Here is a 27544-nt window from a genome sequence, read left to right as displayed (position 1 = left end):
GAATGTAAAATGGCACAGCCATTATGGAAAGCACTATAATGGTTCCTCAAAAAATTAATAATATGATCCAGCAATTCCACTTCTGGGTATATACCCCAAAGAATTGAAAGCAGGGACTTGAATAGATACTTGTATATCTATTTTCACAGATGCATTATTCATAATAGACAAAAGGAGGAAGCAACCCAAGTGTCCATCAATAGATGAATGGATAACAAAATGTGGTATAAACATACAATGCAATAATATTCATTAAAAAGGAAGGACATTCTGACACATGCTACAATGTGGATGAACCGTGAAGACATTATGCTAAGTGAAATAAGCCAGTCACAAAACGGCATGTAATGTATGATTTCACTTGTATGAGGTACCTAGAGTCATCAAATTCCTAAAGATAAAGTAGAATGGGGGTTGCTAGGGGGTGGGGGAGAGGAAAATGCAGTTATGGCTTTGTGGACACAGAATTGCAGTGTGAGAAGACGAACACATTTCTGGAGATCGATGGTGGTGATGGTCGCACAACAATGTGAATGGACTTACTGTCAACGACCTGTGCACTTACAAATGGTTAAAATGGTAAATTTTATGTTACAAAAATTTTTCACAATTTACAAAATACATTCGCTTAAGTAAAACAAAATGTCTACAACTAGTAGAAAAAACACTATAAATTTCATGGTGTAACTTTTCTCATACATAGCAACAGGCCCAAGGATATTACTATCCAGAAGAATATCACTGATACTTTAACACCAACTTTTAGTTGCCAAGCAAAGATTAAATTATGGCCCCTATACTCTGGTTATACCAGATAGGTAAGAACCACCTTTTGCCAACATTTCCATCAAAAATGCTTTCAGTGAAAAAGTTTTGATGCTTTCAAACTTACCTGTTTGAAAATTTCCTGTTGTCAGATAATGAGACATAATAATTGATAAGATATCAGAGTATGAAAAGACATTGTGGGCAGAAAAAATTTCATTTGAAAATCTGCTGGAATACTTAGAGTTCTTCATAGAAACCCTCAGAGGCCTAGAGGCTCCTAAGTGTTGTACACAAATTTACAGGAAAGAAATACCAGTAGAGGGCCGGGCGCGGTGGCTCACGCCTGTAATCCCAGCACTTTGGGAGGCCGAGGCGGGTGGATCACAAGGTCAAGAGATCGAGACCATCCTGGTCAACATGGTGAAACCCCATCTCTACTAAAAACACAAAAATCAGGCTGGGCATGGTGGCACGTGCCTGTAATCCCAGCTACTCTGGAGGCTGAGGCAGGAGAATTGCCTGAACCCAGGAGGCGGAGGTTGCGGTGAGCCAAGATTGCGCCATTGCATTCCAGCCTGGGTAACAAGAGCGAAACTCCATCTCAAAAAAAAAAAGAAAGAAAGAAATACCAGTAGAGTATCCCTACTATGAAAATCTGAAATCCAAAATGCTCCAATGAGCATTTCCTTTGAGTGTCATGTTGGCATTCAAAAAGTTTTGGATTTGGAGACATTTTGTATTTTGTATTTGGGGATTAGGGATGCCCAACCTGTATATTCTTTTTCTGGATAAGTCCTCATTACTTACAAATAATGTCAATAATAGTCACAAGGAAACAATCAAACAAGCCTACAAGAAGCCCCTGTCCTTGCTTCCTGATACTAGGTGGGGAAATGTCTTTCCTAGTTTTTGAGCTGTTACACTGTCCCTCTTCAAGTTTTCTATTTCCTATTCTTGTCTCCTAAATATGGGTATTTCCTGAGGGATAGGCCTTGGTCGCCTGCTCTTCTCTATGAATACCTTCCCTGTTGAAAAGATCATATACAGATGCTCCTTGATTTATGATGGGGTTATGTCCATATAAGCCCATCATAAGTTGAAAATATTATAAGTCAAAAATGCAGTTAGTACACCTAATCTATCAAACATCATCGCTTAGGCTAGCCTACCTTAAACGTGCTCAGAACACTTACATTAGCCTATAGTTGGGCAAGCTTATTTAACACAAAGCCTATTTTATAATGAAGTGTTGACTATCCCACATAATTTATTGACTACTGTACTGAAAGTGAAAAATAGAATGCTTGTATGGATACTCAAAGTACACTGCTACTAAATATACATGGTACCATTGTAAAGTCACAAAAATCGTAAGTCAAACCGTCCTGTCGAGGACCATCTGTACACCAGTGATTTCAACTATTGTTTCTTCATGAATGACTCACACATTTACATATTTGGGCAGAGCCTCTCTTTCCTGAGCTTTAGTCTTGTATTTCTAACAACTCCCCAGAAATTTTCTCTTGAATATTTCACCACTATCTCAAATTTTACAACTGTATTTGGGCTCTGAGTTCATTTTTGCCTTAAAGCCAATTTACCTCATGGATATTCCTTTTCAGCCCCAATTTGCCAGGCTCAAAGAATTGGAGTTTTTTTTTTTTTTTTTAGACAGAGTCTTGCTCTGTCCCCCAGGCTGGAGTGCAGTGGTGCAATCTCAGCTCACTGCAACCTCCGCCTCCGAAGTTCAAGCAATTCTCCCTGCCTCAGCCTCCCAAGTCGCTAGGGTTACAGGCACCCACCACCATGCCTGGCTAATTATTTTGCATTTTTAGTAGAGACAGGGTTTTACCATGTTGGTCAGGCTGCTCTTGAACTCCTGAACTCAGATGATCCTCCTGCCTTGGCCTCCCAGGGTGTTGGGATTACAGGCGTGAGTCACCGTGCCCAGCTCCTTCCCTGATTTCTACCAATCTTTTTCTCCCATCATCCACTCAGTAACTAAGGATAGTGCTGTAAGTACTATAGTACTATGTGCTAACCAATTGCGCTACTGGGGCTCCGAGATAGTATTATTCATTTATTGTAACCTTGGTTTTTATACCTCTTACCTTTACTACCCAACACCGAGACTATCCTATCCTCTTATCCATGCTATCCCATACACTTTTGCTAGGTTAATGTTTCTAAAAGATGAATATTCATAGTTCTGTCACTCATTCCACAAATATTTACTGAGTGCTAACTTCATGTAAAAAGCACAACATGGGGCTGGGCTCAGGCCTGTTATCCCAGAACTTTGGGAGACCGAAGTGGGCAGAGTACTTGAGCCCAGAGTTCGAGACCAGACTGGGCAATACTGTGAAATTCCATCTCTATGAAAAATACAAAAACTTAACAGGGTGGTGGTGTGCACTTCGGTGGTGTGTACCTGTAGTCCCAGCTCTCGGGAGGCTGAGATGAGAGGATCACGTGAGCCCAGGAAGCTGAAGCTGCAGTAAGCCATGATCGTGCCACTGCACTCCAGCCTGGGCGACCGAATGAGACCCTATGTCAAACAACAACAACAACAACAACAAAAACCACAATGTTATACACTCCAGAATGTAGAAATGCATAAGAGCCTGTTTACAGTTTAAGAAGGGGAAAGACTTGCCCGTAAATAATTTTAGTTCAAAGTTAGAAAGTGGTAATAAATACACGAAGTTCCAAAAATATGATGGGCTCTCAATATAAAGAAAAATTATTTCTAGAGATAATTTTAGAAAAATTATTTCTAAAGCTTTAAATAATGGACAGAATTTCAACATTTGGAGATGATGGGGAGGAACAGGTATTTCATACAAGGGACATGAGCAATCTATAAAAATGTAATGGCCGGGCGCGGTGGCTCATGCCTGTAATCCCAGCACTTTGGGAGGCCGAGGCGGGTGGATCACGAGGTCAAGAGATCGAGACCATCCTGGCCAACATGATGAAACCCCGTCTCTACTAAAAATACAAAAAAATTAGCTGGGCATGGTGGCGCGCACATGTAGTCCCAGCTATTCGGGAGGCTGAGGCAGGAGAACTGCTTGAACCCTGGAGGTGGAGGTTGCAGTGAGCCGAGATCGCGCCACTGCACTCCAGCCTGGCGCCTGGTGATGGAGTGAGACTCTGTCTCAAAAAGAAAAAAAAAAAAGTAATGATTTATGCATGAAGTACTTCACAAGGTCTGGTTTACCACTTACTGAGGGAGAATGGAAGGGGAACAGCAGAAAATAAAAAAAGTTTTGAATCCAAGTTAATAAACTTGACCTTTAATCTACAGGCAACAGAAAGCCATTGGATCAGCTATTTTGGATCACGGTGGTGCTTGAAGATGACTACACCTATAGCAAGTATATGTAAGATAGGCTAGTAGCAGTGTGATGCTAGAGGCAGGACATCAGTGAGAAAGGTACATGCATTTACACCATTCAGGGGATGATGGTTATGAGAACTTTGATTAGGTGGGGGCAGTGGGTAAGAAGATGCTGGAACTACTGTAGGGGTACAATCGACAGACTTGGCAAGTGATGGAAGTATGAACAAAAAAGAAAGGGCATCAAATCTGTCATCAGTTTCCAAGTTGCTTGTATTAACAAAAACGGATGCATCGCCTGGGAAGCAATTTGGGAGGGAAGAGGCCAAGCTTTGTCGGGATATTAGTGTTTATACATTTGCGGAACATCCCAGAAGACAGGACAAGTCTCCTGGAAGTAGCTGGATACTGACAGCTGAAACTGGAGCAGAGAGGGGGTATGTTTCCGCAAAACCACATACAAAATGGACTACGGAAATCTTACTACCGAAGCTTGCCCGGGCAGGAGAGAAAGGTGAAGCATCCCTTAAGTTATCAGTCGTGTCTACTCTTCATGGCCTGCTCTCACCTGACGTTCCCCACGAAGACTCCGGAGCAGGCGGCGGGAAGGAGCCTTTCCCTTCTTTCTCCAAAGATTCCCAGAACTTCCGTCTCTACCCGTCACCGGCTTCCAGTCAAAGTGGCTTAATAGCGACGGTTTCGACTGCCCAGCCACCAGGCAGGCTGAAAGCGCATGGAAAGCATCATCCATCTTTAGACAGCTACCTGCCCACACCTCCTCGAGCTGTGGGCGTTGCGCCAACATTTAAAGAAGCGTTCTGTTGCAAAGCGATCTACAGAATAAGCCTTAGTTATCGCGAGACTTGACAGGCATCCTCGCCTCAGCATCAGTCCGCCGGAAGCGGAAGTCGGATGGTTCGACAAGGGGCTCTGTTATGTTGGAAGGCTGGAGTCGTCTGGAGTTCCACGGCGTAGTTGGCTACAGACCACTTCTCCTTTGGCCTCTTAGTGTCTCGCGGGCGGGGTTCAGCTCGAGCTGGATAGAGACAGCCCTTCGCCGGTGAGTCGCCCCGGACGCCCGGGAGGAGGGAGCTGGGCGACCGAGTTGGGTGGCCGGTGAGGTGTCCTCTGCCTGTGCGGTGTCCTCTGCCTGTGCGGTGAATTTGTACTCTTTGCGAGACCGAAAGCCATTTGCCTCTCACGGCCCATAATTTCCCTCACTTCTGGAGGTGTAAGGTGCTTCGGAATGGAGCAGATCTGCTAGAACCTTGGTAAACAAGCTGTGACGTGCCTTGAGGACAGACCGGAAAACGCAGTTGAAGAGTCTGCATCTTCGTCTGTTCTCTAGGCTCACCTCCTAGGGCAGCAAAACCCCATTCTGGTTGGTTATTTCAAGGGTAGTCGCCCGCAGCCGAAGTTTTTTGTGGTTTTATTTGTGGTGAATAAACTAGTAGTGTTCGAGTACATATCTGAAAGGTTTACCCTAAAAGAACATACATACTTTATGAAGTTGTTATTCATACTTGAACTATTTTGCTTTTGAAGGCCCAGAGGACAAATCTTGTACCTTCTAACTCTTCACCGTGAGAGCTAGTTCCCTATTTGGAATATTAGCTTTGGAAGTCTTTAGAGTACTTGTTTTGTTTTGTCGCCCAGGCCGGAGTGCAGTGGCGCGATCTCAGCTCACTGTAACCTCCGCCTCCTGAGTTCAAGTGAGTCTTCTGCCTCAGCTTCCCTAGTAGCTGGGACTTACAGGCGCTTGCCTCCACGCATGGCTAATTTTTTGTATTTTTAGTAGAGACGGGATTCCCCCGTTAGCCAGGATGGTCTAGATCTCCTGACCTCGTGATCCGCCCGCCTTGGCCTCCCAAAGTGCTGGGATTACAGGCCTGAGCCACCGCGCCTGGCCTTAGAGCACTTTTACTCCAAGTCTTTCCTTGAGTAAGACATAAATGCACCACCCTCCCCTCCAAACACCTTTTGAGAGTAAAAGTCAAGTTTATTTTCTTTCTCCCACAGATTTAAACAACCTAAACATTAAGCAATACAGCTGCCTCAAATCTTTGGGGTAAGTAAAGCTTGGGTCAATTAACATTCTATTTAAATTCCGTTCTCAGTAATAATACAGTTGATATTTGTTTACATGAGTGTCGGTGGGGAGTCCTCCGAGAACATAAAAATGGAGTAGCACCTTTTACTTGCCTTATGATTTTTACTGCCTGTCTGGATTAGGCATGAGTCATCTTTTTAGTGACTTCTGTGATCCTGATAGAATTCTAGGCATGATTTTAATTAGCTGAATTTATTTGAAACGCATTCCTTGGATTTGAGAATTTGACATACAGTTTGCCAATCCCAGACACATTGAAAGTCTTTGATATTTGGTATTTGATAAAGCACACTAAGAACAATAGCCTGAAAGTGTCAGGCCGAGTGCAATGGCTCACGCCTGTTATCCTAGCACTTTGGGAGGCCGAGGCGGGCCAATCACCTGAGGTCAGGAGTTCAAGACCAGTCTGTCCAACATGGTGAAATCCTATCTCTACTAAAAATACAAAAATTAGCTTGGCGAGGTGGTGTGCACCTGTAATCCCAGCTACTCGAGAGGCTGAGGCAGAAGAACTGCTTGACCCTGGGAGACAGAGGTTGCAGTGAGCCGAGATTACACCCCTGCACTCAAGCTCTGGGCAACAGAGCAAGACTTCGTCTCGGGAGGAGAAAGAAAAAATGGAAAAGAAAATAAGACAGAGTGTCTACATATTGTTTCTTGCAATCCAAACAGTAATTTTGATTTAATTTTGTTGGGGTGAAGGTAGGTAGTATAAATGTTACAAATAGATGCATATGTTTGGAGGAAAGGCAGACTAATGAAGAAGTTATCACAGCAGCTTTCAATATCACATCTCTGTCCAAAATGTTTTATTATAAGTTAATACAGTAAGAAAATAATTTTGGCCAGGCCCAGTGGCTCATGCCTATAATCCCAGCACTTTGGGAGGCCAAGGTAGGAGGATCACTGAAGCCTAAGACTTTGAGACCAGCCTGGGCAACATGGCAAGACCCTGTCTCTTCAAAAAATTCAAAAATTAGCCGTTTGTGGGTGGCATGCACCTGTAGTCCAGCATCTTGAGAGGCTGAGGTGGGAGGATTGTTGGAGCCAGGGAAGTCAAGGCTGCCGTTACCTGAGATGGTGTCACTGTGCTCCAGCCTGGGTGACAGAGTGAGAGATCTTGTCTCAAAAAAAAAAAAAAAGTTGAATTCAATACCTAAAACATAACAAGTCTGAAGGCACACAAAGACTTCCACAAATACCCTCCCTAAAAATTATTTACTTCTTGGTTTTTCATTATCTAGAGAGAGAGTGTTAATTTTTAAATTTTTTTTTAATAAAAATGTCTTTAAAATTGTACAGAATTTCAGAATGACTGACACTGCTGAAGCTGTTCCAAACTTTGAAGAGATGTTTGCTAGTAGATTCACAGAAGATGACAAGGAATATCAGGAATACCTAAAACGCCCTCCTGAGTCCCCTCCAATTGTTGAGGAATGGAATAGCAGAGCTGGTGGGAACCAAAGAAACAGAGGCAACCGGTATGTAAAGAATAAATGCAAATGGTTGACCTGGCAGAGGATAGCTTTAATCTGCTAGACTGTAAGGCCAGTGAGGGCAGGGACTAGTTTTTAGCATGGCATACCTAGTGCCTGATAGTGCCTGGTATATTGTTTCTGATAAATACTTGCTTTAATATTTTTTCAACACCATATATTTTTTTCCTTGCTGTTCAAGTGTGTATGTTTTCTTGTTTTTAAATGTTCTTTCTATAGACTAATGCTTTCTATGCAAATCTACTTTAAAAACCTAGAGTTTTCTAGAACTTGTTCAATTCCGTAAAGAAAATATTGTTTCGATTTTACTTTAGGAAGAAGTTTACAAATGAAAGTTACTTTTACTTAATTCAAAATAGTCAAAGGAATAAATTACCATACCATTTTCGTACAATTGAATAGATTTCACTTTAATTCAGAACCACTCTATTGGTTATATAGTCTGCCTATTTCTCTGTAAAGTGTATCTAGTATAGTACTAGAAGAATGATTTCAGTCTTAGGAAAGGTTTGAATAACTGGTGCTATAACATTCTATTGTGAAAAATGTTTTTTAGTTTTATTTATTGAGAAACTAGATGCACCGCTATGGGTTTGTCATGTGTTTTTTTAACAAGGAAGTTTAAAGACTTTTTTTGTTTTGTTCTTATAGATTGCAAGATAACAGACAGTTCAGAGGCAGGGACAGCAGATGGGGGTGGCCAAGTGACAATCGATCCAATCAGTGGCATGGACGATCCTGGGGTAACAATTACCCGCAACACAGACAAGAACCTTACTATCCCCACCAATATGGACATTATGGTTACAACCAGCGGCCTCCTTACGGTTACTACTGATAGAAATGTTGGCAGCTTTTAGTAAAAGCATTTACTCTGTTACCATGACAAAAGTTTGGGTGTCTTCTGTTGGTCATAGTTATACATCTGATTTTAGAGAACGGATTATTTTTTGGAAGTTGAGACTTAAAAAAAAAGTAGATCTTACTTGCAGGATGCGATGGTTGCTGGTAATACCTGAAATTGTGGATTATATTGCTTGACTTCTACCTCAGAGTCTTCCTTGTTTCACCACGTAATAGTGCTTTGAGTTTGGTATATTTCCTTATTTGACCTCTAGGAGACCTCTGTTTTACACAAATAAAAATTTTAAAATAGAAAATGCTTGCTTTTACTTTGTAAGGTAAGAGAGTATCCATATACTTAGATGTGCTCGTTTCTAAAATTCTAGAAGTTAATACAAAATCAGCTCATGAATGCACAGCTATGCTTCTTGTAAAAGATTGTACATAACATTAGCAGTTGAAAGATAAAACAATTGCTTTTTTTTTTTTTTTGCTTTTGTTAAGTGACTGTGGTACTTTGTGATTCCTTACTCTATAGATAATGAGTCAGCTCCACATTTATTTGGGTCTCTTTAGAGGGAAATCAGTAATAAAGCTGTAAAATAAGGAAGGAATCATTGTCAGTTTGTGTCTTGATCTGGTGGTGGTTGGGATTAGGGTAATATCATTTTATATACCCACTAAGGCTTTTCGCTAACAACATAGCAGGTCAAAATTCACACATACAAAAATTTAACTCTGTGATGTTCAAACTTTCCTTTTTAATCCTGTAAATAATGCTGCATTTTGATTGTTCTTACTTTTTTGGTATTTAATGTGGGCTGATTTTACAATGTTGTATTCACTTCCACATGCATACCTCTGCTGCTTTCTCTTCTATAAATAGTGATGCTATAAACTTCATTTCACAGAGATCATTCTATTTCAAATCGTTTTAATGGTTATTACAGCAATGGTTTCATTCAAATAAAATTTTTTTAAAAAAATTTAAGTGTCTTCACTCCCAAGTTCTGGCAGTTAGCCTATTTATTAATATGGTGAAATGAGATTTTTTGTTTTTTTTGTTATGCTATTTTTCATATCTGTTGAAAAGGGCTTATTTGGTTTAAGAGTAACATTAAGAGTGCAAGTTTCAACATAGGTCAAAGGAATTAAGAGGCACCTCCCTGACTTTATTAGAGTGACCCAAAAAGAAAATCAAACAATATTTAAAAAGGCATCTTCTGGCCAGGTGCAGTGGCTCACACCTATAATCCCAGCACTTTGTGGGGCTTAGGTGGGTGGATCACTATCACTTGAGGTCAGGAGTTTGAGACCGGCCTTATCAACATGGTGGAACCCCATCTCTACTAAAAATATAAAAATTAGCTGGGTGTGGTGGCACATGCCTATAATCTCAGCTACTTGGGAGGCTGAGGCAGGAGAATTGCTTTAACTCCAGAGGCGGAAGTTGCAATAAGCCAAGATCATGCCACTGCACTCCAGCCTGGGTGACAGAGCGAGACTTCATCTCAAAAAAAAAGGCAGCATCTTTGTAAACCTGTCTTCTACTGCCTTCTGTCTTAGCACTCCACTCTAGGCCCTCAAAGTTGACTTCTCCAGGTACTTCATGCTCTGATTCTACCTCTCTTTTATTCTCCCTGGAAAGCCACCTCTCAGATAACTGTTTTATTGGAAAGGACCTAATAAGTCATGCATTCACACTAAGATGTAAATAAAATATTAACAGTAAAGTAAGCGTTTTCCCTGTACCTCCCTAATTACATCAGTAGGCAACAAGCCAGTGCTATAGGTTTTGGGCCTAGCATGGTGGCCCATGCCTGTAATCCCAGCACTGGGAGGCCAAGGTGGGCAGATCAGGATCAGGGGTTCGAGACCAGCCTGGCAAACATGGTGAAACCCTGTCTCGACTAAAGATACCAAAAATTAGCCAGGTGTGGTGGCAGGTGCCTGTAATCCCAGCTATTTGGGAGGCTGAGGCAGGAGAATTGCTTGAACCCAGGAGGCAGAGACTGCAGTGAGCCGAGATCACACCATTGCACTCGAGCCTGGGCGACAGGGTGAGACTCTGTCTCAAAAAAAAAATAAAAGGTTTTGATACTCCAGATACTTAGCCAAATAGTAATGTCCTGACTACACCCCAGGATCTTCGCTGAAAGCAGAAGTATTATCAAAAATATCTATCACCTGGTTGGGTATCGTGGCTCACGCCTGTTATCCCAGCACTCTGGGAGGCCAAGGTAAAAAGATCACTTGAAGCCAGGAGTTCGGGGCCAGCCTTGGCAATGTAGCAAGATCCTGTCTCTACAGAAAATTTAAAAATTAGCTGGGTCATGCCTGTAGTCCTAGCTACTCAGGAAGCTGAGGCAGGAAGATCCCTTGAGTCCATGAGGACTTCAGGACTACAGTGAGCTAGGATCATGCCACTGTACTCCAGTTTGGGCAAGAGAATGAGACCCTTCTCTTAAAAACAATGATTTAAACCAGGCGCGGTGGCTTATACCTGTAATCCCAGCACTTTGGGAGGCCGAGGCGGGAGGATCACAAGGTCAGGAGATTGAGACCATCCTGGCTAACAGTGAAACCCCATCTCTACTAAAAACACAAAAAATTAGCCAAGTGTGGTGGCACACACCTTTTAGTCCCAGCTACTAGGGAGGCTAAAGCAGGAGAATCACTTGAACCTGGGAGGTGGAGGTGCAATGAGCTGAGATCACGCCACTGCACTCCAGCCTGGGCAACAGAGCGAAACTCTGTCTCAAAAAAATGGTAATGATTTATAGGCTGAGCATGGTGGCTCACGCTTGTAATCCCAGCACTTTGGGAGGCTGAGATGGGCAGATCACCTGGGGTCAGGAGTTTGAGACCAGCCTCGCCAACATGGTAAAACCTAGTTTCTACTAAAAATACAAAAATTAGCCAGGCATGGTGGCAGGCACCTGTAATCCCAGCTACTTGGGAGGCTGAGGCAAGAGAATTGCTTGAACCTGGGAGGCAGAGGTTGCAGTGAGCTGAGACCATGCCATTGCACTCCAGCCTGGGCAACAAGATCAAAACTCCATCTCAAAACAAACAACAACAAAATTTATAACATCATATTACCTGAGAAAGCAAGGACGCTGAGCAGTAGTTGGGACAGTAGCTGACTATAGCTTCAGGGCAGGATTCTCTGCTGTGCCAGCTGTTGATACAAAGGGAGACGTGTGGGTCCAAGGCCAGCACTGAAGAGGTGCTTCCCAAAAAGCTCAGAAGAGAGGTGGTTTCCAACAGTATTGAAACATTTTAACTCCTAACACAGCTAGGCTGCCTGTGACCTGAGTATCAGCCCTGCTTGAAAAAATGGGAAGAAACCTCCTTTCAACATGAGTTAATTCTGCATGCTGCATGAATAATCTGTGTGGTTATGGTTTTTGTTTTTTAACAGCAGTTACTATCAGACTGTACCCCTGGCCCCCCATGTGCTTAAAACCAGGAAGAAATAAAAGGCACAGTTTCTGCTTCATGAGACAGAAAATAACATGAAAAAAGCTTAAAGATAATTTAAGAGTGAGAACAAAGAATTAAAATAGTGTCAAATAGAATTAATTTAAAGTAGACAGTCTGTTATAATAACATATGGCATTAGGCATAAGGAGTCCTAGCTTCCAGTTCTGTGCTTAAAACATGTGACCTTGAGAAAATCATGTAAACGCTGAACTTATTGGCTCAGCTGTAAAAAGGAGGACAATACCCAACCTGCCACCCTCATAGAATTATTAAATAAATAAAGGAAGAGCTTGAGAATATAGAGTTGTGACCATTAAACCCCTAGTGGCACATAATAGGTGCTGCATAAACATTTCTTGAATCAATGGGAGGGAAGTATTTGGTAAATTGTAAAGCGTTGTGTTGATATGAAGGATGTAAAGTAACAGACAGAAGATAAGGTAGGGCAGGAGACGTTGAGAATTAAGGATTTCTAACCGTTTCCTTATGTGAATTCATATGTGAATTAGCAAAGGAAAGCAAGTTATATCATTCAGAAAATAAACACTTCAAATGTGGAAGACGGTTTGTATAAAAAAAAGTTGAGCTAAAATTAGTAGTATTTGGCCAGGCCCAGTGGCTCACACCTGTAATTCCAGCACTTTGGGAGGCCAAGGCGGGTGGACAACCTCAGGTCAGGAGTTCGAGACCAGCCTGGCCAAAATGGCAAAACCCTATCTCTATGAAAAACAAAAATTAGCTGGGCATGGTGGTGTGCACCTGTAGTCCCAGCTACTAGGGAAGCTGAGGCTGGAGAATTGCTTGAACCCGGGAGGCAAAGGTTGCAGTGAGCCAAGATCATGCCACTGCACTCCAGCCTGAGCAACAGGGCAAGACTCCATCTCAGAAATAAATAAATACATAAAATAAGTAGCATTTGCTGTTTGGAAATTGGTAGTGAGTTTAGAATGTCAAATGTTAATTATTGAACACACCAGATTAATGTCCTTTTGAGAATAGGATGCTGGGAAGTTTCAGAGTTTTTTGTGTTTTGTTTTTGAGTGCTAGGTAGACTTGGGGTTACACAGAATGTAATAAACTTGAGTTACTGCTTTGAGAATAGTTTTGAGGTTCTTGAAACTATATAGGAAAAAGACATCTGGGAATATTTCTAGCATGGTTTTTGTTTCCAAAGCCATGTTCCTTATAATGCTTAACAAATATATAATTTTCCTTGTATTTTATTCACCTAAAGGAAAATAGAGGACTGGGCTGGGTACAGTGGCTCATGCCCGTAATCCCAGCACTTTAGGGGGCCAAGGTGGGCAGATCACAAGGTCAGGCGTTCGAGACCAGCCTCACCAACATGGTGAAACCCACCTCTACTAAAAATACAAAAAAATAGCTGGGTGTGGTGGTGCACACCTGTAATCCCAGATACTCAGGAGGCTGAGGCAGGAGAATCGCTTGAACCCAGGAGGCAGAGGTTGCAGTGAGCTGAGATCGTGCCACTGAACCTCAGCCTGGGTGAAAAACCAAGACTCCATCTCAAAAAAAAAAAAAAAAAGAAAAATATAGGACTTTACGATAGAATTAAGAGTAATGAAATGTCAGTTTTAAGTTGAGACTGTTATAATTGAAGGAAGTGATCATTTGTCCTGAAGGTTACTGACACACTAATTTTGCACTCTCTTAAAAGAACTACACTTGTTTCCTAAATATAATTTTTAATTTTTTAATTTTTTTTGTTTTTTTTGAGACAGAGTCTCACACTTGTTACCCAGGCTGGAGTGCAGTGGCACGATCTGGGCTCACTGCAATCTCCACTTCCTGGGTTCAAGCAGTTCTTCTGCCCCAGCCTCCCACGTAGCTGGGATTACAGCTGCCCACCACCACACCCAGCTAATTTTTGTTGTTTTAGAGACAGAGTTTCATGTTGGCCAGGCTGGTCTCGAACTCCTGACTTCAAGTGATCCAACTGCCTCAGCCTCCCAAAGTGCTGGGATTACAGGTATGACCCATCACGCCTGGCCCTAAATATAATTTTTTTAAAAATTTATTTTTAGACAAGTTCAAGCCAACCTAAATACAATCTTTTTACACCTTAAAAATTTTCCTAGACTTCCTATTTGATTCAATCCAAACACAGATTTGGCTGTGTACGGCAATCTATGCTGTAGACTGTTGACTTCTTTTAATTAGCACCATCATCTATAGTGAAAGGAATTTTTTAAATTTAGGAAATATAATAAATAAAGATTCCCAGCTTAAGGTGGCTTCTATTACAATTGGACTTCAGTTCGCTGGGAATGTTAGTTGTGAAAGTGCTTACTTTGTAATGTCAGACAAATGAAACACATGTAAATTATTATCTGAAATGCCTATATGCATTTTTCTTTCAGTATCTTGCATTTTAACCAATGACATGTATTTAATATATATATAAATGAGAATTTTGAAATATTAAATAAGGCTTTGGTTAATTCTGTATGAAAAAATTATATATAAGGCACTCAAAGCATCTTTGTTCTGTTTATGAACATATAAAGATTTCTTTTAAAACTCTCAAATTTTAAAACTGATTTAAGACCAACAGGAGAATATACTCTTGACACTGGCAGAAGTTAATTGTTAATGTTTAGATTAATCCTTTAGGATTCAGATGTATCCAGATTGATATAATATCTAAATAAAGATTTCTACTGACATCTGCTATATTAAATTATTATGGAATGAAAGAAACAACTAGATTCAAGTAGTAGATTATACCACTGGAGCCCGCTAGAAGTCTGGTTGATTACTGCTGTGACCAGCTTTTGAGGAAAATAAGGATGGGAGTAGAGATCCCTTGACCTGTGGACATTCTGGGGGAGAGTGGCCCTAGGCTAGGATGGTTGCATGGGTCCCAGTAGTGGGGCTGCACTACGTCACGGTGTGCCCTGGGTGAGGAAGAAGTGACACTTCAGCTGCTGTGACACTGCTGAGGCCTCTGGGTGCAAGAGAAACATCTTGCTTCTGAGGAATTCAATGATCAGTGCTGTCAGATTAGAAAAGTGGAGATGAGCTGTGGATAATATCCCTCAGATTTAAAGGTTTACAGGATGGGATAGGAGGAGCAGGTTAACGAAGAAAAGTCTGGTCAGAACAATTGGCCAGGCATGTGGCTCATGCCTGTAATCCCAGCACTTTGGAAGGTTAAGGTGGACGGATCACCTGAGGTCAGTAGTTCCAGACCAGCCTGGCCAGCGTGGCAAAAAACCGTATCTACTAAAATTACAAAAATTTGCTGGGCATGGTGGTACATGACTGTAATCCCAGCTACTCAGGAAGCTGAGGCAGGAGAACTGCTTGAACCTGAGAGGTAGAAGTTGCAGTGAGCCAAGACCGCACCACTGCACTCAAGCCTGGGTGACAGAGGGGGACTCCATCGAAAAAAAACAAAAACAAACAGCTAATATGTGCCTTGACTGCCCCACTGCAGGATTAAGAGAGAGCATGAAGTATGCAGCACTGAACTAGGCACATAATGGGTACCCAGTCAGGTTTGTACATTAGAGTGAGGTATCTGTGGGCTGCTAGGGTGCAAGAAGGACAACTCGCAAATCTTTCACCAGTGTCTTTATGGGGTGATGGGCTGATTTCAGTGGTTTTCATTCCTCTCCCTAAGGGGCACAGACAGCTCCATGTCTGGGCTAATTCAGTTGATGTTTTCATTCCTTTCCCTCAGGGACACAGAGAGCCCTATGTATTAATTACCAGTTAGATTTTCTGTGGGTTTCAGTGACTCCTCTAGAGACAGCTTCAGGGGATGATGTGATGATGATCTCATGGTTTTTTTCCACTGCTAGTACCTTTAACTCCCTAAAGAATCTCCAGCCTCTTTGTCTGAATTAGGTAAATAAAACTGCTCTTAATGGCTAATGGCTACAGCTTTGTTGTTTGTATGTGTATTTTTCTCATTTTAAAATTTCCTCAACTTGTGTGTTTACAAAACAATAAATAAGTGAAACAATACAAAAATGAGTAATTTTGGCTGGGCGAGGTGGCTCACTCCTGTAATCCCAGCAGTTTGGGAGGCTGAGGAGGACGAATCACCTGAGCTCAGGAGTTCAAGACCAGCCTGGCCAACATGGAGAAGTCCTGTCTCTACTAAAAATAAAAATAAAAAAAAATAACCGGGCATGGTGGCTTAGACCTGTAATCCCAGATACTTGGGAGGCTGAGGCAGAAGAATCACTTAAACCTGGGAGGCAGAGGTTGCAGTGAGCCGAGATCACCCCACCACACTCCAGTCTGAGCAACAAGAGTGAAACTTTGTCTCAAAAAGTAATGATTTTTAAGTGACTTCTAAAGCTGCCATTTTCCTTTCTTTGTTCACTCTTCTCTATCTTGCCTTCTAAATTCCATATTGTTTTCAGCCTCCTCTCTGTTGGACTGTTTCCAACATGGCCTGTATTTCTATTATGCTTTTGTTTTTCCTTTTTATTTATTTGAGACAGGGTCTTGCCCCGTCACCCAAGCTGGAATGTAGTGGCATGATCGTGGCTCACTGCAACCTTGAATTTCTGAGCTCAAGTGATCCTCCTGTCTCAGCCTCCCAAGTAGCTGGGACTACAGGCACCTGCCACTATGCCTCGCTAATTTTATTTTTATAGAAATGGGGTCTCACTATGTTGCCCAGGCTGGTCTTGAACTCCGGCCTCAAGCTATCCTTCTGCCTCAGCTTCCCAAACTGCTGGGATTACAGGTATGAGCCAACATGGCCAGCCTTATCTTTTATTTTTAAATTCTGTTAGCCACATTTCAAGTGCTCAATAGCCACATGTGGTAGGAGCAGCTATCATGTGGACATGCCGCCCAGTATGGCTGTAGAAGAGGACTAAGGGTTAGCATTTTTGTTGACCTCACTCCCTTATTGTCCACAGTGGCCTAATCCCCCTAGGCATCTCTGATGAAAGTTTGAACATTACTGTGATAGTAAAAACACAGATGAGTTTCCTGTAGAAATGACCAAGGAGTATGTAACCTATGGCTGCAAAATTTGGGGATTCTTCCCTCCCAAATTCTGTCTGGGGGACTGATGGCAGACAGGATAAAATGCAAAAACCCTTAATAACTGAATTCTAAGGATTGTCTGAGGAAAGCCTATGTGGGTAGAAATAGGTGCTCTTCCTGCAACCTAGAAAAAATAATTTCCTGTACCATGAAGGATCATTATCTCCAGTGTTGTTCCAGAAGAGGATCTGTGGCTGGCTGCTACCATAGGTCCATCCCTGCAGCAGAAATGGGAGCTCTAGATGGTCATAGCTCCCTTACCCTGGCCCCTAATTTCCTTGGCTCTGATTCCAAGCTCTCCATGCAGCTTTAAAATGATTCTCTTAAAGAGATTTCCCAAAGGGACAGAATGTGCCCACTACAGATCCCACTATACAGTCTATTTGGCAGGTCTGTTCTTCACTCAAGTTAAAAGTTGGCATCTTGATTAGAAATTAGCTCCTTGCCAATTGCCCCACCCAGGTCCATTTTCAAAAACACTGGCTTCATGGATTTCTGAAAGCTGCAGAGTTAAGGGAGGAACTCAGGACCATGCTGCCTCCCACCAAGGCAATGAGCTGAGACGCTCACGTACCCAGCTGGCCCCAAGTTAACAACACTCAGGCCTGAGCTAAATTTAAGATACGGGAGGACTAAGCTTAAGGAATGGCTCTGAAGCCTGGCGCAGTGGCTCATGCCTGTCATCTCAGCACTTTGGGAGGCCAAGGTGGGCGGATCACAAGGTCAGGAGTTCAAGACCAGCCTGGCCAAATGGTGAAACCCCATCTGTACTAAAAATACAAAAAATTAGCCAGGCATGGTGGCACACACCTGTAATCCCAGCTACTCGGGAAGCTGAGACAGTAGAATCGCTTGAATCCAGGAGGCAGAGGTTGCAGTGAGCCAAGATTACACCATTGCACTCCAGCCTGGGCGACAGAGCAAGACTCCTTCTCAAGAAGAAAAAAAATGGCTCTGAGAAGACAAGAAGGATCACAGCGTGTGAGCATGGTAGTCAGGCACTGCAGAAAAAATTTCCTAATAGCACTGTTCACTTCAAAAGGAACCAAGTTTCAAAGTGTGTAGTTTTCTGCTGTTGAGTTATGGTGCCACCTCTTGGATGTAAATTGAAATTCTAAGTTTTTAGTCACTAGTTACATGCATTAAAACAATCTGAATTTGGGGACACGTGGGTTCTAAAATTTATATTCTGCATTATAGCTAAGGAACTATGTAACCAAATCCCTGGAATCTAAGAGGGAGATGCTGACAGCCCATAGCCCAGAGAGCTGCCTCTTAAAGTTTGTGCATTTAGGTGTTTGGAACTTTATTTTTTGAGACAGACTCTCACTCTGTCACCCAGGCTGAAGTGCAGTGGCACAATCTCAGCTCACTGCAACCTCTACTTACTGGCTTCAAGCAATTCTTGGGTCTCAGCCTCCTGAGTAGCTGGGACTACAGGCATGCATCACCATGCCCAGCTAATTTTTGTATTTTTAGTAGAAACAGGGTTTCGTCATGTTGGTCAGGCTGGTCTTGAACCCCTGACTTTGAGTGATCTAGCTGCCTCAGCCTCCCAAAGTGCTGGATTACAGGCATGAGCCACCGCACCGGGCCTAGGTGTTTGGAACTTTAAACACTGCAATCCCTTAACCAAGAGTAAAGTGTGGAATGGCTCACAGACACCAGGAGTCTGAAATCTCCACTCCTGCCTCCAGGGCATAATAAGCCAGGCTGTTCTTTCCCAGGTTCTGTCAAAGTATAGCATAGGCAAAGCACCTAGCAGTGCCTGTCAAGTAAGCACCCAAGTTAATAAACGATGAATCAATCATGTTTGCACAAGTAATCATCATTTATTAAGATGGGGGTAAGCCAGGTGCCGCGGCTCACGCCTGTAATCCCAACACTTTGGGAGGCTGAGGCAGGAGGATTATGAGGTCAAGAAATCAAGACTATCCTGGCCAACATGGTGAAACCTTGTATCTACTAAAAATATAAAAAATTAGCCGGGCATTGTGATGTGTGCCTGAAGTCTCAGCTACTCAGGAGACTGAGGCAGGAGAATTGCTTAAACCTGGGAAGCAGAGGTTGCAGTGAGCCGAGATGGAACAACTGCATTCCAGCCTGGGCGACAGAGTAAGACTCTGTCTCCCAAAAAAAAACCCACTGAATCTGATGATTGTAAGTTACCATTGAGGAAGAAGAAAATTCGGTAACATCTCAAAAATTATAATTCATATTAGAAGTCTGATTTTTCTTTACTTTTTCACAAAATGGTGAATGTAGTCTTCAAGAGATGTAAAAAAAAATTCTGCTTTTAAATAAGCATTTTAAAATCTAAGGAAAGACTACAAAGCAGCATAACAGGTTTTCTGTCACTTGTAAACTGGATTAGAAGGCAATCCCCAGAATTCCAGAACCGTTGTGGAGATATGATGATTTTAATTTACAATCTAGAAAAACTTAATTCAACAAGGAGTCAAAAGATCTGAGTTCTAGTTGCCAGCTTGCATGGTACAATCTTGAGTAACTCCCTCAACTTCTGGGTATCAGAAGCTCCGCCCACAGAATTAAAGGTGTTAAATCAGGTCATCTTGAATATTCTTTCCAGCTCTGTTATTTTATAATGCCATGAAATCAGAGTAACATGTTCCAGGCTGTTTGGGGTTAGGGATTTTAGAACCTGTATTCAATGTATAGCACTTAAAAAAATTTCTACTTTTTGAAGTCTTATTTGAATATATATATATATTCTTCTCTGCATGTTCTTCTGTGCATACAGTGTATGTTTCTATTTAATAGCCTTTTCATCATTAGCAATAAAAAAGTTTCTCAAGGATGTATTTTTCATTTCTTTTTTTTTGAGAGGGAGTTCACTCTTGTTGCCCAGGATGGATTGCAATGGCGCGATCTCAGCTCACTGCAACCTCCGACTCCTGGGTTCAAGCGATTCTCCTACCTCAGTCTCCCGAGTAGCTGGGATTACAGGCACGCACCATCACACACAGCTAATTTTGTATTTTTAGTAGAGATAGGGTTTCACCATGTTGGTCAGGCTGATCTTTTTTTTTTTTTTTTTTTTTTGAGACAGAGTTTCGCTCTTGTTACCCAGGCTGGAGTGCAATGGCGCGATCTCGGGTCACCGCAACCTCCGCCTCCTGGGTTCAGGCAATTCTCCTGCCTCAGCCTCCTGAGTAGCTGGGATTACAGGCACGTGCCACTGTGCCCAGCTAATTTTTTGTATTTTTAGTAGAGATGGGGTTTCACTGTGTTGACCAGGATGGTCTCGATCTCTTGACCTCGTGATCCACCCGCCTCGGCCTCCCAAAGTGCTGGGATTGTAGGCATGAGCCACCACACCTGGCCTCATTTCTTTCTCATGTTTTTTTGGCTTCCTTTTTTAATTTCTCCAAGATCTCTTCTGGAGTTGTAGAGGCCAAAAGCTTCACCACCTTTTCACGAGATTTACCACCCTGGACCAAAAGAGAAAAAATATGCTTTACTGTTTAGCACATTCTAATGCCATTAGGAGACAGCAGACCTCAGTTGTACAATGGGCTTTCCTGATAGCTTAGGTACCACTCTCTCTTGGTTACTTTTGGTCTAACCAAAGACTATCTCTTAAGATTCTACCTTACTAGCATTTGTCACTAAACATTTGTTAGTACTAACAACTCTCCAGGGTTTTTACCTTCATACATCGATTTCTATAATAAAAGCTGGACATTAAAATCTCAAAGATGAATATGGAATCTTTTTTTTTTTTTTTTTTTTTTTTGAGATGGAGTCTCACTCTGTTGCCCAGTCTGGAGTGCAGTGGCACGATCTTGGCTCACTGAAACTTCTGCCTCCTGGGTTCAAGTGATTTTCCTGCCTCAGCCTTCTGAGTAGCTGGGACTACAGGCTTACGCCACCATGCCCGGCTAATTTTTTGTATTTTTAGTAGAGATGGAGGTTTGACGGTGTTAGCTAGAATGGTCTCGATCTCCTGACCTCATGATCCACCAGCCTTGGCCTCCCAAAGTGCTGGGATTACAGGTGTAAGCCACCACACCTGGCTGGAATCTTTATAATATTCTAGTCTTAAGCAATTCTTTAAGTTAAAAACGAAAATCATCTTGGCTGGGCACAGTGGCTCATGCCTGTAATCCCAACACTTTGGGATGCCAAGGCAGGCAGATCATCTGAGGTTGGGAGTTTGAGACCAGCCTGACCAAGATGGAGAAACTCCATCTCTACTGAAAATACAAAATTAGCTGGGCATGGTGGTGCATGCCTGTAATCCCAGCTACTCAGGAGACTGAGGCAGGAGAGTCGCTTGAACCTGGGAGGCAGAGGATGTGATGAGCTGAGATCATGCCACTGCACTCCAGCCTGGGCAACAAGAGTGAAACTTAGTCTCAAAAAAAAAAGAGGGCCGGGCACGGTGGCTCAAGCCTGTAATCCCAGCACTTTGGGAGGCTGAGGCGGGTGGATCACGAGGTCAAGAGATCGAGACCATCCTGGTCAACATGGTAAAACCCCATCTCTATTAATACAAAAAATTAGCTGGGCATGGTGGTGCATGCCTGTAATCCAAGCTACTCAGGAGGCTGAGGCAGGAGAATTGCCTGAACCCAGGAGGCAGAGGTTGCCGTGAGCCGAGATCGTGCCACTGCACTCCAGCCTGGGTGACAAGAGTGAAACTCCGTCTCAAAAAAAAAAAAAAAAGAAAAGAATCTTTAAAATACCAAAATAAATATTGCAATTTTATATAAACTTTGTAGAAAAACAATAATAAATATAAACAAATTGCTGTTCTTTGTTGTTAAACATTTCTGAAAATTCCAAACAAAAAGTAGCCACATATCCAAGTGCCACGATTTCACAATCACTTAAAACAACTTTAAAAAAGGATTTGTTTTCAAACACATCTTTTAAAGAAGATAAAATCTGAGAAGGGACTTATTTAGATGGGTAGAATTTGCACAGGCAGAGTGAACACCTTTCAGGCAAATGTCAGAGCAGGAGCACCTGCCAAAAATCAGAAATGACTTGCCACAGGTGGGGCATTCAAATGGCTTTTTCGGTGCAGTCTGTTAATCAATGACTCTGAATGCCAGCTGGAACCCAGCTAGGAGCAATATAGTATAGCACTGGAAAAGAAGTAGAGCTTTAAGAAACATAAACATGGCTGGGCCCTATTCCTGAAGATTCTATTTCAAGAAGCCTAGAGTGAGACTCAGAGATCTGTATTTAGAAATCATTCCCAGGTGATTTTGATATCCACCCCTAGTGCAAAATCATATTAATGACATCATACAAGCCTTCTATCTTCCCAATGAGCTTCTTCTAGCAAGCAAGAGCAAAGTAGGGGACCAGCAATACTTGACAGAAATAGGCCAGGCACAGTGGCTTATGCCTGTAATCCCAGCACTTTGGGAGGCCAAGGTAGGTAGATCACCTGAGGTCAGGCCAGTCTGACAAACATGTTGAAACCCTGCCTCTATTAAAAATATAAAAATTGGGGCCGGGCGCGGTGGCTCATGCCTGTAATCCCAGCACTTTAGGAGGCTGAGGCAGGCAGATCACGAGGTCAAGAGATCGAGACCATCCTGGTCAACATGGTGAAACCCCGTCTCTACTAAAAATACAAAAAATGAGCTGGGCATGGTGGCGCGTGCCTGTAATCCCAGCTACTCTGGAGGCTGAGGCAGGAGAATTGCCTGAACCCAGGAGGCAGAGGTTGCGGTGAGCCGAGATCGCGCCATTGCACTCCAGCCTGGGTAACAAGAGCGAAACTCAGTCTCAAAAAAAAAAAAATATATATATATATATATATATAAAAATTAGCTAGGCCTGGTGGTGGGTGCCTGTAATCCCAGCAATTCAGGAGGCTGAAGCAGGAGAATCACTTGAACCTGGCAGGCAGAGGTAGCAGTGAGCCAAGATTGCACCACTGCGCTCCAGCGAGACTCCGTCTCAAAAAAAAAAAAAGAAAGAAAATAAAACAATCGAAGATGTTTAAAAAGTCAAGAGTCCTGTGTGCCTGGCCTCCCCGCTTGCCCAAAGCTGAGAGACCACCAGGCACAGTGGCTCATGCCTGTACTCTCAATACTTTGCAGGGCTGAGGCAGGTGGATCACTTGAAGTCAAGAATTTGATCCCAGCTTGGCTAACATGGAAAAACCTCGTTTATACTAAAAATACAAAAATTAGCCAGGCGTGGTGGCATGAGCCTATAATCCCAGCTACTCAGGAAGCTGAGGCAGGAGAATAGCTTGAATCTGGGAGGCGGAGGTTGCAGTGAGCTGAAATTGTGCCACTGCACTCCAGCCTGGGTGACAGAGCAAGACTTCATCTCAAAAAAGAGAGAGAGAGAGAGAGAGAGACCTACCTTATCCAAAACCACATCACTCTTCCTGAGTTCTAGGACCTTGGAAAGATACCGACAGAGCTCAGCGTTAGCCTCTCCGTCTGATGGAGGTGCTGCAATAGCTACATTTACGGCTTCTGCTGTCAAATCTGGAATGAAAACAGGGTGGACTTTATCCTTAAGAAGTTATTTTTCTTCATGAAGTGAGTACCCTTTGTAAAGGAGTTTGCATTTGCCTGACACATAGATTTTCAATTAATAACTGCTGAATAAAGAAATGAATGATTAAACTAATCACATTTAAGGGAACATGAACGTGATAAAAATGGCCCTACCGTTACAGGAAATAAATCCAGAGAAGAAAACTGGTATTTACCCAATCTTGCTGACCAAGATAGGCTTACAGAGCCCTGGAGAGTATCCTGCAACTGGAAATTGCCCTTGGTATATTAAGAGCCCCAGGCAGGGAGTCAGAGATGGCCTTCAGCCTAATCAATGTCACTAAGGAAGTGCAGGGACAGGGTAGCTTATTAGATTGTACAGGGTTGTGCAGAGCTTCCTCATCAGGAAAATGAGAGCCCTAGACTAAGTTCACCTCTTATGTGACATGCATCTTGAATGTTCTAAAAATTTAATAATGTTTACTTAACAAATATTTACATAGCACTTACTATACACTAATTTTAAGCACACACAAACGTGTTAAAGGCTTTACAAATATTAACTTCTTTAATCCTTATAAAGACTTTATGAAGATATTAGTACCTTTATTATCTCCATTTTACAAATGAGCCATGGCACCCAGACTCCCATTTTAGATCTAATGAAACATAATACTCCAACAGTAGACAGTGTCCACACCCACTACTTAGAAAATGCTGGCCGAGGAAAATATGGCCAAGTTAACTTGGTCATCAGGATAAACCAGGCCTAGCATACCAATTTTGTGGTCTTCCTTTCAAAATCTAAACATAATTTGGAATACAGAGCTTTAGAGGTGAAAAAGACCTTCAAAATAATTCAGAGCAATGGTTTTCGAACTTTTTTCTCCTTTAGAATCCCTTTCCCCCAATTTTCTCTAGAATCCCAATATTTAAAACAAACGTAAACACAGCTAGTCAGAGTCCTGTGTGCCTGGCCTCCCCTTTGCCCAAAGCTGATTCCCGAGGCACCTCTAGCATTCCAGAGAAGAGCTGGAAAGCCTCTAACTTAGTCCAGTGATCTCATCTGACAGATGAAAAAACTGGGCCCATGAATGTTTTATACTGTTTTATTTAAAACGAGTTCACACAGGAACTGATCACTGGTCTCAGATCTCGTTTCCTCCCTCTCCTTAGGCCACTGATCATTAAACTACACTAAAATGTCTCTTCTTTCTCTGGCCAATGTCGCCAGTTTTGGAACAAGACAAACTAATAATCTAGGCTACACACAGGTTTCCATATCTGTCCTTTCTAAAATACCGTATTTTAAAAAAGAAAATTATACAATGGTTTTGTGTAACTTGGCATGATTTAAAGACATATTCACTTTCAGGCACCTTTACATTAGAATCTAGAATTTTAAAATGGAGAAGCCTCTAACTGCAGATGTGACAAATCAATGGTCACAAGATAAGCTTTCAGTCAGTCAAAGCAAAGGGAGGCTGGAAAAGACACCTGATTCACACTTAAATCCCACCCCAGTGTCCAGGCATACCTGTTACAGCATTTTGTTTGGAGCCAGGTTTGGCATGGATGGCTATGGTGACACAACCTTTAGGATCAACTGCCACAGGACCTAAGGGAGGAAGAGGTCTCTCTGGTTCTTTGCTCTGGCTTTTACCCTAAAATGACAACCACACAACTTTACAGGTTACAAAATATTTTCCCACACATGTAATTTGATCCTTCCACTGCCCCCTTTCACCCTTAACAGACAAACTAGGCTAATCAGTGGTGTCCAGGGACTTCTGGCCACCTAGGACGCTTTTCCCAAGAACTTCATTAATCAATTCTCCCATGAAGCATTCCCATCAACCCAACAGTGTTTTTTCCTCCTTTGCAAGAAAAGCTAACTCTGGCTTCTAAACCTTAATGCTTCTTCCTTCGTAGGGGACAGTTCCTCCGGGGCAGGGACCATTTATTATTCATCATTGTATCTCATGCAGTCGGAGCTAATAAATGTTGGTGAAAGTGTATATGTGTGCGTGTTGGGGAAAAGGGAGAAAAAAACAGTAGGGCTTCATATTTAAAGGCCTGTTATGGGACAGGGGCTGTGCTAGGAACTTTCATTCAACAAATATGTAGGCAATGGATATGTAAAGATATAAGGATACAAGGTCCTCGCTCTCAAGGAGCTCGGACTGCTGCGAGGGAGAAAGGACATACAAAATCATAATAACACTGTGCTAAGTGCACCCATGAAATACACACGGGGCATTACCGCACGGGCAGCTCGGCACTGGGGCACTGGAGGATCCTGCCAGCGGTGGCAGGAGGCAGTGCTTGAGCTGAGTCTGAGAAACGGACTGCGGTTGGCCAGGCAAAGACGGTGGAAATGGGAGTGGTGTATTCTTGACAGAAGGGCTGTGATCAGCCAAGGTAAGGGAGGAGAACGCAGAACAGAGCCTCCCGTGGAAGCGCAAGCGTCACGCCGCTGCTGGAACGTGAATTGCTGGCCTGGGAGTGCAGGGAGGCCAGAGAGGTCAGCACACGCAGCCCAGGGAGAGCTCGGCTGCCGCCGGGCCCAGCACTCAGACGTCACTGGGTGGACGGCGGGGCAGCCTACTGAGGAGGGGCGACTGCAGCAGGAGCCGCAGCTCTGGGGGTGGCGGCGGCTGTCCTGGGCCCCGGAACTGAGAGGGCAAACTGCCGGCGGTGCCTCCACCCACCCCCGGGCCCCGCTTCTCCCGCGCTCCTAAACAAGGAGCACTGCGGCCCACCCCTCTGCTGCCACGGGACCTGCCACTGGCCTTGGTCGTCGCACCAGCCTTCTTAGGCATCTCGGCGGCAAGAGGAAGCCGAGCGGAACCCCAAGTACTGGGTTCTGCCCCGACCTGCCTCAGCACTCTGTAGAGCCGCAGCATCCCTGTCTGGGGAGGCGCCGGAAGAGCCCTCTGCACTTGCGCAGGTAGCGGGCAGGAGCTGCCCCAGCGCGCCGCGCATCCGCTTTGGCCCGAGGGCGACACCTTGCGGCCGGCGGGAGCGAGTCTCCTGCCCTCAGAACATGCGCGAGCCTCTTTTGTTTTGGAAAGGGCCCCAGGAGGTGGAGCTGGGGAGCTGGGGAGCTGGGGAGCTGGGGCCTCGTCGTGTCATGGCCCACCCTCCTCAGCTGATAGGAAGGTGTGTCACTTCTGATCTTCTCTTTCCTAATCGGGGAAAGAAAGGTATTGTCACTTCTCAGAATTGGGGAGCGCAGTAAGGAGTGCACAGGGCCAGGTGTCTTCTCGCTCCTGCAGCCAAGCAGCAGGTGCAAAGCCCCAAGCTGCTGCCTGTGGCCAGCAAGTCTATATAGAGTATCGTGCCCTTGTGAATCTCCCACGTATCGATGGCGCACCTACCTTGTGCCAGGCGCAGCGGATCCCACTATGTAAAAGAGGAAATGCACTGCGACGATGTGATATGGCGAGGCATGAAACAAATCAGCAGAAGCAAGATCATGGAGTCACTGAAGGCTTTGAAGCAAGGGATTGGGAGTCCAATTTGTTGTGTTTTAGAAAGACACCAGCTGCACTGTGGCTGACAGAGGAAAAGGCAGAGATAGGGAGATCCGCCCCCTAAATGGGAGACGGTGGCCTGAACTAAAGTAACTGCAGCGAGGATGGAGCGCTGATCATTTCAAGGATCTTCAGAAACTGGAATGGTCAGAACTTGGGAATGACTGGATGTGCGAATAAGACTGAAGAGTCAAGGAAATGCCCAGGTTTGGGGCCCAAGGAACAGGTTTGGGAGTCCGAGGTGAGGAGTTCAGCTTTGGATATAATGAGTTTGAGATGACCACCGGACATCCAAGTACAAATATTAAAGGGGTAACTGCATATATGTAACTGAAGTTTGCAAAATCAAGGCTGGCAATAGAGATTCTGGAATCTTCTGAAAAACAGATGGCAATTGAAGCTATGGAAATGGATGAGAGAAAGGCTGAGAAAGT

General features: G+C 43.4%; 1 protein-coding gene across 7 annotated transcripts; it reads right to left on the bottom strand.

Moving 5' to 3' along the window:
• Positions 1-5024: 5024 nt before the first annotated feature.
• On the bottom strand, positions 5025-26512 carry CUNH15orf40 (chromosome unknown C15orf40 homolog). 7 transcript variants are annotated; one of them, XR_010338718.1, is made up of 5 exons: positions 26367-26512; positions 25112-25238; positions 23435-23562; positions 11663-11741; positions 5025-5594 (listed from the first exon to the last, which is right to left on the bottom strand). XR_010338718.1 is itself a non-coding variant. In XM_064366172.1 (5 exons), the coding sequence occupies exons 1-4, from the start codon at positions 26478-26480 to the stop codon at positions 20437-20439; spliced, it is 465 nt and encodes a 154-aa protein (XP_064222242.1). In that variant the 5' UTR covers positions 26481-26512; the 3' UTR covers positions 11657-11741; positions 20420-20436. The 7 variants fall into 7 exon arrangements, 4 of the variants coding, with proteins under 4 accessions (XP_064222246.1, XP_064222242.1, XP_064222244.1 ...); XR_010338717.1 differs by lacking the exon at positions 5025-5594 and adding an exon at positions 7695-8842; XR_010338716.1 differs by lacking the exon at positions 5025-5594 and adding an exon at positions 9478-10628.
• Positions 26513-27544: the final 1032 nt, after the last annotated feature.

The sequence above is a fragment of the Aotus nancymaae genome, unplaced genomic scaffold, assembly GCF_030222135.1.
Source record: "Aotus nancymaae isolate 86718 unplaced genomic scaffold, 86718_ANA_hifiasm-v0.15.2.pri h1tg000064l_0, whole genome shotgun sequence".
NCBI classification, from domain to species: Eukaryota; Metazoa; Chordata; class Mammalia; order Primates; family Aotidae; genus Aotus; species Aotus nancymaae.
This window is presented reverse-complemented; position numbering and strand designations above follow the sequence as displayed.

What these genes read in the sequence shown, in the direction of transcription:
- CUNH15orf40 (XM_064366175.1), bottom strand. Translation starts at nt 26,480, where the DNA reads ATGCTGCGGCTCTACAGAGTGCTGAGGCAGGTCGGGGCAGAACCCAGT. An exon ending in AGGCTGGTGCGACGACCAAG is followed by an intron (nt 25,239 to 26,366) that starts GCCAGTGGCAGG and finishes TTGTCATTTTAG; the next exon opens with GGTAAAAGCCAGAGCAAAGA. An exon ending in GATAAGGTAGGTCTCTCTCT is followed by an intron (nt 18,031 to 23,420) that starts CTCTCTCTCTCT and finishes CTTCTCAGAGCC; the next exon opens with ATTTTTTTTCTTCTTGAGAA.